This window comes from Terrapene carolina, unplaced genomic scaffold (genome assembly GCF_002925995.2).
Source record: "Terrapene carolina triunguis isolate 2854851 unplaced genomic scaffold, T_m_triunguis-2.0 Scaffold395, whole genome shotgun sequence".
Classification (NCBI taxonomy): Eukaryota; Metazoa; Chordata; order Testudines; family Emydidae; genus Terrapene; species Terrapene triunguis.
The window spans coordinates 1,303,347-1,321,697 of record NW_020664746.1 but is presented as its reverse complement, the minus strand read 5'-3'; the positions used below and the strand labels follow the sequence as shown (position 1 = coordinate 1,321,697).

The window sequence follows — 18,351 nt, the reverse complement described above, 5'->3', positions numbered from 1 at the left end:
GCTGAGAGGGACCCACTAGTCATACGGACTCACAGCACAGACATGGTCGCAGCTGGAGAACCACATACCTGCCAAGACCTGAGCGTTGGGTCCAGCACTGGCCTTGCAAGGACTGAGGACAACCCCAGCAGCTAGAGCAAGGAGTCCGACTGCACTGCCAGCCAGGGGAGTCCTGCACAGGAAATGCTGGGGCCAGGCAGTTGCCTAGACTCAGCCCTGCTCTATAGGATAGCTGGGTCATACTAGAAGGTCCATATCCACCTCTGGATCTGTGCCCATGGTACATGGCCCCATATGGGTCAGGGCCCAAGGCATGTGGTCACATATTTTAGGCCCCATATCTGCTCTTGCCATCATCAGGTCTTACCCCTTGAAAGTTTCATGGGATCCCACGCTCGAGTCCTAGCAGATAAGTGACCAGAGAATGGATTTGCACATCCCACCTCCACCCCATCCTCAGCACTGGCCATTGTTAAGGATGCACAGCCCCAGCCCAACTTAGGATCTGAAATGGGTCCTGGCTGACAGTTCCCTGGCAATGAGCTTAGGCTCCCTCCTCATCCCCCCACCCCCACCCTGGCGCTGGCTGGGTAGGGAGGAAGCCTGAGCATTGATGCCTGTAGCAGGCACCTGGCATTAGCGCCACAGGGTGGTGCAGGGAGGGCGTTATTGAAGGCAACAACATACAAGGAACTCATTGGCCAGACCCTCCCCTCCTCTTGGCCAGAAATCCAGTGGTCTCTCCCCCAACGATAAACTCTCAGCAGGCTAGTAAATGAAGAGGCTCCTGGCCAGCTCCCCAGCAGCCCCCCTCGTGTCACAGTTCAGTCTTCACCTTATGCATCAAGTCCTTCTGGTCAATCTTCTCCAGGTCCTGGTACCACCGGTTGTAAGCCAGGAGTGCCACGTTCTTAGCTGCCACGGCAGCCATTTCCATGGAGCTGGCCACCCACTCCACACTGTTGAGGTAGAAGAGGTTGTCGTGGAGGATGATGGGCGGGATACTCTTGGTGGAGTCATAGTGGGGGTAAGCCTGCCATTCCGTCACCTGGACTGAATAGTAGGAGCGGAAGAGGGTCTTCAGCTGTTGCTTGTCCAGGGGCTGCTGGGAGAGGACCCGCCAGATGGCAGCCTCCTGGGGCTGCTTGCGCCGGAAGGCGCCTGAGATGTTGACGGGGCAGATGTTGTCCATGGCGTTGAAGAAGAGGTCGGGGGAGTCAGTGGTGAGGACACTAGCGAAGGGGAAAAGCTTGGGGTCAGGGAAGCCGAAGTAGGAGGAGTTGAGGTAGCCGTGGACAACGGAGGTGATGGTGGGATGGAAGGAGCCTGGGAAGTCAGTGATGGGGGGGTCAAAGTTCTCAAAGGTGATGTTGCTCCTGCCGGAATGCAGCGGTGTGGCGATAACCACCATGTCATAAAAGGCCGAGCCTTGGCCTTCGTCATCCTCGTAGCGCACCTGGTACAGGGCTTTCCCATCTGCAAAGGGACAGCACGGAGACTCAGTACAGCCACCAGCCCAAGGCCCAGAGCATTGTTTGCCAACAGCATTGGATTCACCACTGAGGAAGGTGGGGGCACCGAGAGCACAAGCCATAGCCAGGCAAAGCATTGGGCACGCTCCCCCCTCTCCATCCTGCCCTGCAGCCCACCTCAGCTCTGCCCTGCAGCTCCCGGCTATTCCAGTCCAGCCCCCCCGGACTCCCACTGTATCTCACTATTAAACTGCAACATCCCCCCCATGTCCCCATTCCAGTCCTGGAGAGTCACCTGGCAGATGGCAGAGCTGTCGGGCAACACAGGGTCACTGAGTAAAGGAGACAAACTGTGGCTGATCAATAAACATTCCCTTTCCCATGGCAGCAGATGGGGATGGGGCAACAGTCTCCCTCCCCAGCACAGACTGGAGAAACGCCGGCTGCCACAGAGATGCCAGAGCTCTCCAGTATTTCAGCGCAGAGCTTTGGATCCACACGCTAGCCTCACTGCACCCTCTGGTGTGAGAGGTCTGAACTGCAGCCTCCCATTTCACATCTCTCCCTTGCCATACACCTGTCCAGCCACACCCAGCTTGGTCTGGTTCAACAGACAGCCACAGCCAAAAGAAGGGCACCAGTGAAGTAGTAGGCAGTGCCAAAAACCAGGTGGGAGTCAGAGCGGAGTCTCACCCAACAGGCCAGGCTGATTGTCACACTGGCAGAGCAGCCCACCTGTGTATGACCCATAACAACTGAACTAGAGGCATTACAATTGTATCAGGACAATTCACTTATATGTGAATTACAAAGGATACATCTTCACTACCCGCCGCATCGGCAGGTAGTAATCGATCTATCGGGGATCGATATATCGCGTCTCATTGAGACGTGATATATCATTCCCCGAACGCGCTCCCCGTCGACTCTGGAACTCCACCGGAGCGAGCAACGGTAGTGCCGCGGCCGTCGATCCCGCGCCGTGTGGACCCCCAGGTAATTTGATCTTAGATACTTAGACTTCAGCTACGCTATTCACATAGCTGAAGTTGCGTATCTTAGATTGATTCCCCCCGCCCCGCCCCCCCAAGCGTAGACCAGCCCAAAGAGATGTACTAGACCAGCAATCACCAACTCATTCATTTGTAGTAATAGAAATCCAGGGCAGACGCTAAATGTGTTTGAGTACCTGTGCCCTGTTAGAAGTTTAACAATGTGACCAAATTAGTTTGTAGATGCTAATTCCCTTTCATGTTGTAATTGCTTTATATTATGTACACGGCAGTGTTCAGTTAACCTTAAGTTCAAAGATGTGAGACACTGCCGGGAACTAATAATATTACTTATGTTGTCTTCAGCTTATCTGTCTCTGTTATAACGAATGATCGGCTGTTGTCTTATAGTGTAACTAGATTACCTGTGTATGTATAGGAAAGAGAAAATTAACTTCAAAGCAGTGGTTCACAAAATACCTGCATTGCCTATTCTTCCTCGGCGGAAAGCCCTGCTGTGACAATTTCTGCGAGGAGGCTTCTCGGCTTGCTAGAGAGCTAAAAAGAGAAATCTCTGGCTGATCCTTTCATCTCTAGTCTGCTGAACTTTGAACAGGGAAAGTTTAAGTCGTGGGACTTAGATCTTCCAAATCACTATTTGGAAGACCCTGGAAAATGCCTGGAAAGACTATCAGACTTTACATCTAAGCTGCATTTGGATTCTAACCTTTTGGGATGGTTCCAGAGAGACTTTTACAAGCCAGCAGAGAACACATCACTGCTATGATTCTGATGTAGGAACACTGAAAATCACTTGTATGTAGACGATTCCTTAACCATTCAATAACTCTCTTCTTTTCTTAATAAATCTTTTGTTAGTTTACTAAGGATTGGCTGACAGCGTGATATTTGGGTAAGATCTCAATTATATTTTGACCGGAGAATAACTGTTTGATCCTTTGGGATTGGTAGAACCTCACATATGGTGAAATGGGTTTTCAGTAACCCCTCACTATATTAGAGTTGGTTGTCTGGCAGGGAGCCAAGGGCTGGAATGCCTTAGGGGGACTGTTTGGCTTCTGGTTAACCAGTGCGGTGCTACAGAAGCTCTTGTTACTGGCTTGGTGAATCTAATTATAGAATAAACTAGGGCTGTCGATTAATCGCAAAAATAAAAAAAAATAAAAAATAACTGCGATTAAAAAAATTAATCACACTGTTAAACAATAGAATACCAATTGAAATGTATTAAATATTTTTGGATGTTTTTCTACATTTTCAAATATATTGATTTCTATTACAACACAGAATACAAAGTGTACAGTGCTCACTTCATAGTATTTTTTATTACAAATATTTGCACTGTAAAAATGATAAAAGAAATAGAATTTTTCCATTCACCTCATACAAGTACTGTACGGCAATCTCGTTATCATGAAAGTGTAACTTACAAATGTAGATTTTTTGTTGTTGTTACATAACTGCACTCAAAAACAAAACAATGTAAAACTTTAGAGCCTACAAGTCCACTCAGTCCTACTTCTTGTTCAGCCAATTGCTAAGACAAATAAGTTTGTTTACATTTACGGGAGATTCTGCTGCCTGCTTCTTATTTACAATGTCATCTGAAAGTGAAAACAGGCGTTCGCATGGCACCTTTGTAGCCAGCATTGCAAGGTATTTACATGCCAGATGTGCTAAACATTCATATGCCCCGTCATACTTCGGCCACCATTCCAGAGGACATGCTTCCATGTTGATGATGCTCATTAAAAAAATAATGTGTTAATTAAATTTGTGACTGAACTCCTTGGGGGAGAATTGAATGTCTCCTGTTCTGTTTTACCCACATTCTGCCATATATTTCATGTTATAGCAGTCTTGGATGGTGACCCAGCACATGTTAGTTTTAAGAACACTTTCACAGCAGATTTGACAAAACGCAAAGAAGGTTGTGAGATTTCTAAGGATAGATACAGCACTCGACCCAAGGTTTAGGAATCTGAAGTGCCTTCCCAAATCTGAGAGGGATGAGATGTGGAGCATGCTTTCAGAGGTCTTAAAAGAGCAACACTCCGATGCAGAACCTACAGAACTCGAACCACCAAAAAAGTAAATCAACCTTCTGCTGGTGGCATATGACTCAGCTGATGAAAATGAGAATGCGTCCGTCTGCTCTGCTTTGGATCGTTATCGAGCAGAACCCATCATCAACATGGGCACGTCTTCTGGAATGGTCGTTGAAGCATGAAGGGACACATGAATCTTTAGCGCATCTTGCGATGCCGGCTACAACAGTACCATGCGAATGCCTGTTCTCACTTTCAGGTGACATTGTAAACAAGATGTGGGCAGCATTATCTCCTGCAAACTGTAACCAAACTTGTTTGTCTGAGCAATTGGCTGAAGTAGGACTGAGTGGATTTGTAGGTTCTAAAGTTTTACATTGTTTTATTTTTGAATGCAGTTATTTTTTGTACATAATTCTACATTTGTAAGTTCAACTTTCATTATAAAGAGATTGCACTACAATATTTGTATTAGTGTAGTGGGTGAATTGAAATATACTATTTCTTTTGTTTTTTACCGTGCAAATATTTGTAATAAAAAATAAATATAAAGTGAGCACTGTACACTTTGTATTCTGTGTTGTAATTGAAATCAATATATTTGAAAATGTAGAAAAATATCCAAAAATACTTAAATAAATGGTATTCTATTATTGTTTAACAGTGCGATTAATTTTTTTAAATTGAGTGATTAATTGCGATTAATTTTTTTAATCGCTTGACAGCCCTAGAATAAACCACCAGTTTTGTGGAGTGTCTGCCCTGTGTGCAGCATTCTCAGTGTGACCCATCCCAGGCACCCTCACATCGATGCTTTACGATACCATGACAGCACAGGGAGAAGGCATCCACCCAAACCTAACAGATGCAAATGGGCAGAGCAGGGGGAAACAGGAAAGGCGGAGGGCTGGGGGGTGGCAGAGTAGAAGGGAATCTGAGGCCTCTCAGCCCTCCACATCCTGCCATCAGATCTGCTATTTTCTGCTCTCTGCTTTCCCCATTGCTCTGCTCATGCCCCTCAATCCAGAGGCAAAAGGGGAATGCACTAGTCCTACAGATATCCCTACCCCACTGAGGCCCCTAGCCTTACAGACTTAGCCCCCGCCCCACTGGCAGATATACAATCCCCAGTGTCAACTTCCCCTCCCCACCCCCCACGCAGGTAGGAGCCAGAAGGCCCAGCTGGCTCACCTGAGCTGTGCAGAGAGACACCTGTCACCCTGGCCTGGATCACGTTGGCTTTAGTTAGCTTCAGCAAACCCGAACATACCAGCTTGTTGCCGCCTTCCACAGCCCACGTATTGCCCTGAGCCCCTGCCAGCGACATGGCCCCTGGGAAAAGGAACAGTGGGGATTAGACTCCATTTGCAGAAGGGACACATTTCCCTAGGACGCCTGCTCCCGGGGGAGATACATGCTTGTCTTTGGCTTCAGATGTCCCAATGGCAGAGCGTCCCCAAGTCCACTGAGCAGCACCAGCTGCTGGCTCCAAGGAGGCTCCTGGGGCCTTTGCAGGGCAGAGCATGAAGGCGGCACTGGCATGACCAGCTGGGCCTCACCTGCAAAGGCGGGCACGAGCACTGACTGGCCGTAGCTGGAGCGCAGGACGGCTGCGATGACGTCGTCGATGAAGCGCTGCGTGACGCCCACCTCCAGCAGGGACTCGGCCACAGAGCGCTGCGTCATGTTGATGAAGGTTTCGCCACCCAGCGAGCGCAGGAGCTCCTCCAGGTTGGAGAAGGCATAGCCATGTGCCTGGTACTTGTAGATCCTGCAGGAGGTGAGTAGAAAGGGAGTCAGGAGCAGCGCACACACCCATCCTGGCCCCTGTACCGAGCCTCTCTCAGCTTGGCCACCTGGTGACCGAGTCCCCTGGGGGATCGGGCATAGCACCCAGCCTGGGGCCGAGAGGGGGAAGGCCACACCCACTCCCTCCCCTCCCAGAAGCACTGATGCTGCCGAGCCGTCCCATACCTCATGAACTTCTCCATCACCTCCTCCACCCACATCTGCAGGCGCAGGAAGCTGATTCCATAGTGCCACCAGAGCCGGAAGAGGTTCAGCAGGTACCAGTCCGTCTCCTCCAGGACAAACTGCTCTCCACTGAAGATGGCGCTCTTCCCTGCCACCTCTCGTCGGTGCTTCAGGCCTGCAGAGGGCGACAGAGAGAGAAACTAAGTCAGCCATCCAGAGCATGGGGGGGGCCACGTGACGACAAGCCTTCGCTGTATACACTGATACTGCTGATGGGCCCAAGTGCTGGCGAGCCCACAGCAAAACGCCCCTGTGTGGGGGGCGGGGATGGGGTGAAGTGTCAGGATGTAGATCCAGATCTGGATTTTGTCACTGGCTCTTCTCTCTATCATGAGCTGAACCAAACCCTAGGTCCCAACAGCCCCAAACTCAGAGAACTAGAAATCTGGGTGGGCCCAACCCTAATTACATGCACAGTGTGAAATTCCATGGGCTCTTTAGGATCCAGGCTCCCTGGACAGACATGACCTGTTAGAGGGATGTCACGAATTAGGGGCACACACTGCTTCTCGGTTGGCTGAACAGAAAACAGATCATGACTCTTAGACACAGTGACAGAAACTCCTGCTCCTCAGTCCTCAAGCATTGCTCCCACTGATGCTGCACCCAGAGACTGGCTTCTATCAGGTCCACTGCAATGCTCCTTGATCCTGCCCACAGCCCCTGTTCCTCCAAGCCCAAGTCCCACAGGGCCCCTGTCGTGCCCCTCTGCTATCCCAGTCCTGAGCCCTGTGATGTCCCTCAGGACGAAGGAGTGATAGGGCTCGAGTGTAACAAACACAGAGGACAGGCTGTTGGCCACTCTCCAGCCCTGCAACTCCCTGGCCCTCTAGCTCAGAATGAGGGACACAGCTCACGCCAGGGTCTATCTACGCTCTGCCTTGGGTCGAGCAGTCAGGGAGCAGAAGTGCCGACGACACCAGCCCTTTCTGAAGGGGATTCAGATCATCACGTTGGGATGTCACATCGGTCTGGTGGGTTTGGCGACGCTGAGCCCCCCATCCTCACCGCACTCATGATTGGGAGCTAAGCTAGGTGGAGGCCTAGCTGTTTGGAGGGGAGGGGAATTTGTGCTGCAAACATCCCAGCCCTGCAGGCTGGAGCAGGTGGTTTCTCCTGAGGAGCAGGGTCAGCACCAAGAACCTTCTCTTCCCAAGCTCCAGGGAAGGGGCAAGGACAGAGGGGTTCCCACCCACTCCCTGTGTGCACCAGAGGGGAGGGGCAGCACTCACCCAGGAGCTTGACGAAGTCCTGCATGTGCAGGCTGAGCGAGTGGATAGAGGCGCCACCGCACTCGTACTGCTGCTTGTTGACGATGATGGTGGCCAGTCGGCCCCCCTCACTGCCCTTCTCATATACGTCCAGCTGCACCTGTGGTCCAAAGTGCTGCTGCAAGAAGTAGGCCACTGCCGAGCCACCTATCCCGGCGCCCACCACGGCTGCCAGGGGGAAGGCAAGGGAAATAGGCCTGTTAGACACGATGAATGTACCCGCAGCTTTCACCACGGTCACAACAGAGCGGAGCAGCACATCTGCTTTCACAGGGAGACGCAGCGTGTACAGAGGGGACCCCAAAGCTTGGCCTATCCCCACACATCGCATCAGATCAAGAAAGCACAGCCTCTGTAACGTGAGGCCTTGGGATGGGCTTGAGCAGTGGCTAGGACTCCCCAGGCAGCAACTCTAAGGTACTCAGCTCCTAGTGAGCCGGCAAGAAGGCTAGGATCAAAATAGAACTGGTCCCAGACCTGGGAAGGACCGAGGAACCTGAGTGATGGGGATAGATGAGGGAAACTCCACGTGAGGGGACAGCAAGGGTCAGAGGGGTCCGTTACCAAACGCCAGACACACTCAAGTGCAACAGAGCAGCATCAGCACAAGCCATCAGCAGCCCGAGGGCCTTTCCCATCTAGAGACTAATTCAGCTAAACAACTGCCTGGACACATGCTACAACCCGGCCCGGGCCGGGGGGGGGGGGGGAGGGAACAGACATACACAGGAGCAAACTGCCACCAGGTGGGCATATGTCATCTGCCTGGGGCACACTCAGCAGATCAGTCCCAATCTCCTGTGCAGCTTGAGGGCTAGTTTTGCCACAAGCACAACCCTTGTGAAGGGCACTAAGCAAACCCGGCTCGCCAGGTCTGTGGCACCCTAGCCCCTGAGAACTGGAATGCTCTGAGTTATTTCTTCTTTTACCCCCCAGGTGAAAGGAGTGGATTCAGGATGAGGGAGAGACCTGCTGCCTGGAACCAAGCACAGCACAGGCGAGAGCTGGGCAGGCTTCACCCACGCACCTCAGTCCTGAACAGCTGCATCCATGGATGTAGTTTGGGTGGGGCATGGAGAGTTCTGCCCGCCTCCCCCATCCAAATTGCAAGCCTCAGGCAGGTGCAGAATCCCCCCCACACACACACAGGGCCCCATCAGCCTGGCTGGAGCTGCCCCCTCCATATAGAAGTCAAACTAAACCAATGGCTGCACCCCCTCCCCGGGCAGGCCAGCACTGAAGGCCACAGCTCTGCAATGCTTCACCACCCTGATCTCAGCAGCCCTTGTTGCTCCTGAACCCTGGCCCTCAGCACCCGCTGCTCTTCCAAGGCTGGGTTCTGCCCCCCTCCAGCACTGCCAATGCCTCTTAGCCCCCTCGACCTGCAGATTCATAAGCCCTGCCACGCCTTGGTCTCTTCTGATCAGTGGCTGGCTGGCCGGCCGGCCTCCCCACCCCATTCATCTTTTCTACTGTCGTGATCTCAGTGACTCTCCTCCATTCTCCAGGGAGAAGGAGCAGCGCCTACCTATTTTGCCAGGCGGGGCATCCCCTGCTGCAGCCGAGGAGGGACCTGCCAGCAGCACCCCCATAGCAATAGCTGAAAGGAGCCGCATTGCACAGGGCAGCGGCTGCGGCTCAGCCATCATGGATGCTGGAGGGGAGCAGGAGGCTGCACCTAGCAAGAGACAGAGAATGCAAAAATACAGCGCGTGCAATCAAATCAGCGCCAGCCACGCTGCCCCCGGGCCAAGGGGGAGCAGCCACACCCCAGCGGGCTGAGTACAGGGCCCTCGGTACGTCTCGCTGCTCCTGCCAGAGGCTGCGCGGCTCTAGGTGCGGGAAAGGCAGCCCAGCCCCCCCCCGCTCCGTGCGGCTGATCCCAGGGTGCACTAGCCCCGGAGCCTGCGGAGGGGCCTTCTTAAAGGGGCCGCGCACCGAGAGCAAACGCATTGCCGTGCCTGCCTCAGGAGAGCGCCCGGGCTCGGTCCCGCTGCAGGTCAGCCGCCAGTCCCACCGAGGCGCTTGGGTCCCTTGTGTCCCTCTCCAGCTTGCCGCGAGCCCCGTAGAATTCAACGGGGATGGAGCCGGCTGCTAGCTAGAGAAATGCACCTGTGGCCCTGATCCTGCACTGAGCTACCTGTGGACACGGGGCCATTGCAGTGGAGCTCATTGGCAGATAGGGGCCTATGAGAGAGGGCTTTCTCCCCCCCGCCCCCTTAAAGCCAGATCCTGCAGCTAGATCCCTGTGGGTGGACCCCTGAGTCCATGTAGAGAGGGGGACCGGCTGTCCTGATTTTATAGGGACAGTCCCAATATTTGGGGATTTTTCTTATATAGGTGCCTATTACCCTCCACACTCTGTCCCGATTTTTCATACTTGCTATCTGGTCACCCTACATGTAGAGCCCCAGAGAAATCATTGGCGCTCTATGCTGCAGCTAGCACAGGGCTCTACCCACCCACATCCAGTTGAAAGATCAGGGCCTTCTGTTCTACAGTGACATCCCCTTTCCCTTATGTGCATAGTCAGTTTCACCCATTGCACCTCTTGGTTTGCAAACATGGCAGGGGAACCTGCAAAATAAATAAATAAAATTAAAATAAATAAATAAATACAAAGTTTCCATCAGAATTAAGAAAAAAGGAAATACAGCAACGTCCAATTATCCGAATTCCCTTGATCCCCAAATTCTAGTTATCCAAATCCACAGTGCGTCCCCCATGTAGCCCTCTGTTAGTTAATAGCCCTTCCATGTATCTGACTGCGTGGTTACCCAACAGTTTGGGATGACCCCGAGCACATATGGATAAATGGCAGTGTACTGAATGTCTTGGGTTGGGGTCTGTACAGTCTGAACATACTTAGCCCTGTCTCTTTAAAGTAAAAATGATGCAAAGAAAATGACGTGTTAAGAACGCCCGAGGCGTTGTGGGGCACTCTGGGAAGTAGCGGCTGGGAGCCACCCCACACCCTCCTCTATGAACAGCTCATGATTCCACATGCACTCCCAGCTGCTTCCTGCCTACACGTCCATTCACGCTGTGGCAAACGTCCCCTCTCTCTGCAGCTTCAGGTGATGGTCCTGGCAAGTCAGAAGGTAGAGCCGGCGTCCACCTTTCCGAAGGGACACTAGGGACAGGCAGTCAGGAATTCAGTGTGCTCAGCAGCAGCCCCCTAGCACCAGTCAGGCACTCAGGCAGGGGAGTTGAGAGCAACATGCATCCCTATGGGGCAGGTGCCCTATACAGCCTGTGCTCTGCTGCTGCAATTCTGGACTGGTAGGCAATGCAGTAGGCTACCCCCCGACTTTTGCCTTTGGAGAGCAGCTTCTAGGCCAGCAGTGAGATGAACTGGGCAGGGTTAGTGGACATTTTATCCCCTGCCTCCACACACAATTGGGTTATTTTAGCCTGATTATCAATCTCTGCCCCAGTGAGACTCAGAATGATAGTGACAGGGTGAGAGGAAGTATGGCAAGAGGGAATTATTCCTCCCTCTCTCTAAGGTATTTAGAGGCTCCAGTCTCTATAGCATCGAGGCAATACATTGAAGGTGTGCTACAACAGACCAGTTCAGATCCCGTTGTCTTTGGGAGCAGGGAGAATGTCTCTGCAGCAAACCTCACCCTTTACTTACAGCTGACTGAAAGACTCCAGCTTACTTACAAGCCTCCATGAAGGAGAGATGTCTGTTCCCAAAGCTCTGCCCAGAACAATTAGCATGTGTCTGACCAGCAATGGCAGCTGGGACTTGTTGTCAGAGCAGCAGCTAGGTTAGAACATTCATCTTTCTATCTGCTATCATAATACTCCATCCAAAGCACAGAGCATCTAGTGCTCTGCTGCCCTCTACAACCCTTCTCTGGAAGGACAGCCTTGATTTACTCCATGTCATCGGAAGTCAGAGTAGTGGTTGACAAACTTGGACATCAACCTTTAATGTTCTTTCCAAGTTGCAACACAAAAGAGCCGTGGGTGGAGAGCTCCAGCTTCCACCTGCCATACTTGTAAAGCCAGATAGGGGAAGAGACACATACCCCTAGCAACAGGCCACGCAACTCCACACCCTCCAGTCACCTTACCCATCTCTCCCATTCATGAGGCCCACTGCTAGGGCCAGAAGGAACTTAACCCAAAACCACACAAAGGAAATGGAGATTGAAGAATGTTAGATTTCCATGTCCTTCCTTCTCGGTCAGGTATGCGGCTCTGGGGTGTGGCTGTTGGAGGAGAGTCACTGATGTTTATAGGGGGACTTGAAATGTTGAGAGGGTGGGAAAAGAAAGTTACCTGTAGTACAGAAAGCACTATCCCAAACCTTCCTTTCCCACCCCCTTGCTACTGAAATCTGGTTGAGGAAAATTGAGGCAGTTCATGTGGTGGGGCCCTGGGTATTGTTTTCCCAGTCTCCTAGGGGATGTACAATACTTTTTATCTTCAGAAAGACATGGTGTGAATTCAGCACTTTGTGAAGATGCCAGATTGACAGCCCTGGAGACAGAACAAGTTCAACTTAAAGAGGGGCAGCTTCCATCACACTGTCCCCTGCCTCCTTCCCAGCATAGGAATCAACTCCAGCTGGGCAGAAAGGGGAGTCCTGTCTCCCTGGCCCATTGACCTTTGGCTTCTTTGCTGAGACTGCCAACAAGAATATCAATCAGTGCACATTGCGGTGTGTGAACTGGACCCATGTCCACTAGCTACTAGACAGACTCCCCTGCATCACTCAGACATCACCCCAAACTCCTATTACACAGGCCATCAATCAGCCATCAGATGGGAACAACTTGGTGGGCTGGGCCTGGCAGCCAACCCAACTTTGAACTAGTGATTGAAAGCGAGTGCACCCCCCTTGAACGCCTCTATGTCACAGAAACATCTCTATGCCTTCATCGGCATGGCCCTTACACATGGAATGGTCTTCGTTATGGCTGCTACCCTCTCCCCCTTTAAAATCCACTTCTACTGCTATGCTTCTAAGAAGTCAGACAGGCAATGCAGCTATCATTAACTCTGTAACCCCCGACTGTATTCTCATTCATGTCCTCCCTCCCCACTTCTCTACGGTTCGATGCATTCACTAGAGTTATTTTTAATTAGACTACAAGCTCACTGGGGTAGGGACTGTGGGTCTGTACAGTGTCTGCCATAGTGGGACCCTGCTCCCAATAAGGCCTTTGGCTGCTACCACAACACTAATAGTGAAGGCCTGTTTGCATGCCCATTAACCCTGCAGATCCCAAAGCCCTATGAGATAGAGTGCAAGCTGGATTCTAGAGTGACTCATGCAACAGTGGCATTGCTGACTAAGTTTCAATTGTACACTCCACCCTAGGCAAGTCAATGATCCAGTTTCTATCCCATAGATAGCTCAAGGGTGGGGGTGGGGTCGGCACTAGGAGTTGGAATTTCTAAACTGGAGCACACTGGATAGGAATCAGTGCAACAACCAACCAGAACCCTGCAGCACCATGTTTATGTCATCATTACAGTGCCTAGACAGAGCAGTACACCACACTGGAGGCATGGCATGGCCACCCAGGAATAGCACTTTGCACTGAGAGGCAGGAGTCTCAAGCTCCACTCCAAGCCACACAATCTATAGTCTGGGTGTTGCTCTATAGCGAGATGGTTGGTCTCTGGAAGGAAAACAGCTACAGGCAAAAGGTTTTGGTTGGAGGAAACAGGCCTGAGAATTACCTCTGCTCAGCCATATCCAACACCAGAAAGGCAAACGTATCAAGCCAGAACTGCTATCCTAAGAACCACTTAGTGCAAAGCAAAATAGAGATGCACCATTACCTAAAGAACAGACACTTCTGCAGTCTGCTTCAGAGTTCTCTAAACCAGTGGATCTCAAACTTTCCAGACTACTGTCCCCCTTTCAGGAGTCTGATTTGTCTTGCATACTCCCAAGTTTCACCTCATTTAAAAATTACTTGCTTACAAAATCAGACAAAAATACAAAAGTGCCATAGCACACTATTACTGAAAAAAATAGTCTCATTTTTACAATATAATAAAATAGATCAATTGGAATATAAATATTGTACTTACATTTCAGTGTATAGTATATAGAGCATATATGTCATTGTCTGTATGAACGTAAGAACAGTCATACTGGGTCAGACCAAAGGTCCATCTAGCCCAGTATCCTGTCTTCTGACAATGACCAATTCCATGTGCCCCAGAGCGAATGAACAGAACAGGTAATTATCAAGTGATCTATCCCCTGTTGCCCATTCCCAGCTTCTGGCAAACAGAGGCTACGGACACCATTCCTGCCCATCCTGGCTAATAGCCATTGATGGACCTATCCTCTGTGAATTTATCTAGTTATTTTTTGAACCCTGTTATGATCTTGGCCTTCACAACATCCTCTGGCAAGGAGTCCCATGGATTGACTGTGCGTTGTGTGAAAAAATACTTCCTTTTGTTTGTTTTAAACCTGCTACCTATTAATTTCATTTGGTGACCTCTAGTTCTTGTGTTATAAGAAGGAGTAAATAACACTTCCTTATTTACTTTCTCCACACCAGTCATGATGTTATAGACTTCTATCATATCCCCCCTTAGTCATTTCTTTTCCAAGCTGAAAAGTCCCTCTCCTCATATGTAAGCTGTTCCATGCCCCTAATAATTTTTGTTGCCCTTTTCTGAACCTTTTCCAATTGCAATATATCTTTTTTGAGATGGGGCAACCACATCTGCACACAGTATTCAAGATGTGGGTGTACCATGGATTTATATAGAGGCAATATCATATTTTCTGTCTTATTGTCTATCCCTTTCTTAATGATGCCTAACATTCTGTTCGCTTTTTGACCTGCCATTCCACATTGAGTGGATGTTTTCAGAGAACTATCCACAGTGACTCCGAGATCTCTTTCTTGAGTTGTAACAGATAATTTAGACCCCATCATTTTATATGTATAGTTGGGATTATGTTTTCCAATATGTATTACTTTGCATTTATCAACACTGAATTTTATCTGCCATTTTGTTGCCCAGTCACCCAGTTTTGTGAGCTCCTTTTGTAGCTCTTCGCAGTCTGCCTGGGACTTAACTATCTTGAGTAGTTGTATATCATCTGCAAATTTTGCCACCTCACTGTTTACTCCTTTCCCAGATCATTTATGAATATGTTGACTAGGACTGGTCCTAGTACAAGCCCCTGGAATTTTAGTTTGTACTGACTTAGCTAATACTTTTTATGTAGCCTGTTGTAAAACTAGGCAAATATCTAGATGAGTTGATGTACCCCCTCAAAGACCTCTGCATACCCCTGGTTGAGAACCACTGTTCTAAACCACTGTTTAACTGCCTCACTTTCACCCGGGCTGTACGTCCGAGTGACAGGGAGACAGCATTAATAAATAGTTGTGCTAAAGATAAGGCTGGTAGGTGTTTGATTTGGAGAAACAGCATACACTTACCTTCCTTCAGCTATGCCTGTAAAGACTGCCCCAGCCTTGTCTGCACATTCTACAACTGGGTAGGATTAGTGTACGTATGTTTCCTCATATTTACAAGATCTCCGACCTGGCTACACAGATATAGGTGGGGTGATTCTCATTTATGAGTTCTTGCTTCTCGCTATTTGACCGAACACTAGAAGAGCCATTAGCATGCATTACAGGACATCATACAGCACTTGCTGGGCTGGTTTTGTCCTTACGCTGGGCCACTCTAGACCTAAGCTGCCACTCCTAGTCCCACGGTATGGGACAACATAGAATTCCCTGCTGTGGCACTCACAAGGAAGTGGCCTCTGCAAACAGGTTGGACAGGTTTTATCACCACTGTTTGGTAGCTAGGCCCCTTTGAGCAGCAGCTGCCTTTCACATAAGAACTGGGAATTCACCCCATATTGGCCACTTGGAAATAAACGGCAGAGGTCCCCTCAGGTAAGAAGTACATAGGTGTTGTATAGGGAGAATCAAAGCTGCCGGCAAAATTAGGAGAGTGGGACCCACCAAAAAAAGGGTGTAAGTTCCCTACATTCAGCCAAAACCAGAAGGGAGGGCAGACCTTGTACTGTATGAAGGTCTGGGGCGGGGACAGGACAAGGCAATAATAAACAGGCATTTAGTCTAAGGGGGGCAGGAAGCCTGTCCTCCTCAGTAAATCCCAGAGACCATAACCTACTTTGGGATGACCATGAGTTCATTAAAGAGGGTTACACTGTACAATAAAGCTATTTGAAATGAGTCGTCAATAAGGAGTAAACTTGCTCGAGTATATTGCACCCAAAAGGGCAAAATGCAACAGACCATGTGTCATATAAGGGCAGTGATCTGCAAGGTGAACTATTGGGAGATACTGCAAAATGAACTGATGCTACCGCTTGGCATTTCTCCATGCAAACGGGCTTAGATTGGGGGCTGTATTTATGGAAATGGCAAACAGTCCAGGAAGCATAGGATAGCGATGATGCCATCACATCACCAGATGGTTTAGTCCAATACAGAGATCCTTGACAGCATACCTGTGGGAGTGTGACAGAGCCTGCTCAGAGCCTGTCAGAGACATGCACAATATTTCCGGGATTCCAGATGAAGGATCGCTAAAAAGCCCTGATGAATGCTGCTGATTCTATATAGCAAGAACTAGACTAGCTACAAATCTTTAACCCTACAGTACTGCCCCCATTTCAACAGCACTTGCAATGGGCAATACATTTCAACAGTCAAAAAATCCTGAAAAAAACCATTTTTATTAATGCACACAGTATCCAGACATCTAGAAGAAATCAGCAAATTCCAACATTAACTCAAATCTCTGTCATCAATCATCAGCACCCTTCCCCACACTTCCATATGAATTTCCCTTTCATACACTAGAACCTTTGGGTAAATAAAAGCATAGAAACATATGAAAAAAACATGCAGAAGGTTTCCTACCAACTACAAGGATGTAACTTTTTGGAGATCAGCAATTCTTTGTTCATTTGACTCAGCAAAAGTGATATCAAAATACGTTGTGCTTTAAAATAAAAAAAATACTAAAATATAAAAACTTAAATATTTTTAAAATCAGAGTGCTAATAGCAATTGATTTATCACAGCTGTTTCAACAGAATCTGTTAATGAAGCATTGAGAATTTGAGGTCTACATAGCAACATTCACATTTTGCACTGCATACAGACAGGCTGCCAAACTTATATGACTGTGCCACCGGGAGCCTCGTGGAAGAATTCAACCCAAATGTGCCCCACTGATAAGATCTACTGAGGTCATGAAGTAAGGTGAATACTAACATAAAGGAGGGTTGTCAGAGTCCAAGAGCAGAGAGCCATTTTTACTGACCAACACCACATAACAACGGCCATACGGGGTCAGACCAGTGGTCTACTCAGCCCAGTATCCTGTCCTCTGACAGTGGCCAATGCCAGATGCTTCAGAGGAAGTGAACAGAACAGGGCAATTTATCGAGTGATCCATCCTCTGTTGTCCCGTTCCAGCTTAGGGCAGTCAGAGGTTTAGGGACATCCAGAGTATCGGGTTGCCTCCCTGACCATCTTGGCTAATAGCCATTGATGGACCTATCCTCCAGGAACTTATTTTGGTCATCACAACATCCCCTGGCAATGAGTTCCACAGGTTGACTGTGCAATGTGTGATGTACTTCCTTATGTGTTTTAAACCTGCTGCCTATCAATTTCATTGCGTGACCCCTGGTTCGTGTGTTATGTGAAGGGGAAAATAATACTCTCCTGTTCACTTTCTCCACACCATTCAGGATTTCATAGACCTCTATCATATCGCCCCTTAGTCTCTTTTCCAACCTGAACAGTCCCAGTTTTTTAATCTCTCCTCTTACAGAAGCTGTTCCATGCCCCTAAAATCACTGTTGTTGCCTTCTCTGTGCTTTTCCCAATTCTAATATACCTTTTTTGAAATGGGGCTACCACAACTGCACACAGTATACAAGGTGTGGGTTTACCATGGATGATAGTGAGGCATTAGGATATTTTCTTATTACCTATCCCTTTTCTAATGGTTCCTAACATTGTTAGCTTTTGCCTGCTGCTGCACATTGAGCAGATGTTTTCAGAGAGCTATTCATGATGAGTCCACGATCTCTTTCTAGAGTGGTAATAGCTAATTTACACCCAATCATTTTGTATGTATAGTTGGGATTATGTTTTCCAATGTGCATTACTTTGCATTTATCACTGAATTTCATCTGCCATTTTGTTGCCCAGTCACCCAGTTTTGTGAGATCTCTTTGTAACTCTTCATAGTCAGCTTTGGACTTAACTATCTTGAGTAATTTTGTGTTGTTTACAAACTCTGCCACCTCACTGTTTACCTTTTTCCAGATCATTTAGGAGTATGTTGTACAGCACTACTCCCAGTACAGATCCTTGGGGGACTCCATTATTTACCTCTCTCGACTGTGAAAACTAACCGTTTATTTCTACCCTTTGCTTCCTATCTTATCCCATGACTCCAGCTGAACACATATTTGTTATCCAGTCATCTATATTAAGTGCTCAAGTTCCAA

At 49.0% G+C, this 18,351-nt stretch overlaps 1 protein-coding gene across 1 annotated transcript; it reads right to left on the bottom strand.

The window, feature by feature from the left end:
• Positions 1-573: 573 nt before the first annotated feature.
• PCYOX1L (prenylcysteine oxidase 1 like) lies at positions 574-9,693 on the bottom strand. Its single transcript, XM_024203549.2, has 6 exons — positions 9,367-9,693; positions 7,800-8,006; positions 6,508-6,682; positions 6,093-6,304; positions 5,725-5,865; positions 574-1,476 (listed from the first exon to the last, which is right to left on the bottom strand). Exons 1-6 carry the CDS (start codon positions 9,485-9,487, stop codon positions 818-820), a joined length of 1,515 nt encoding a protein of 504 aa, XP_024059317.1. The 5' UTR covers positions 9,488-9,693; the 3' UTR covers positions 574-817.
• Between the last annotated feature and the right edge of the window lie 8,658 nt (positions 9,694-18,351).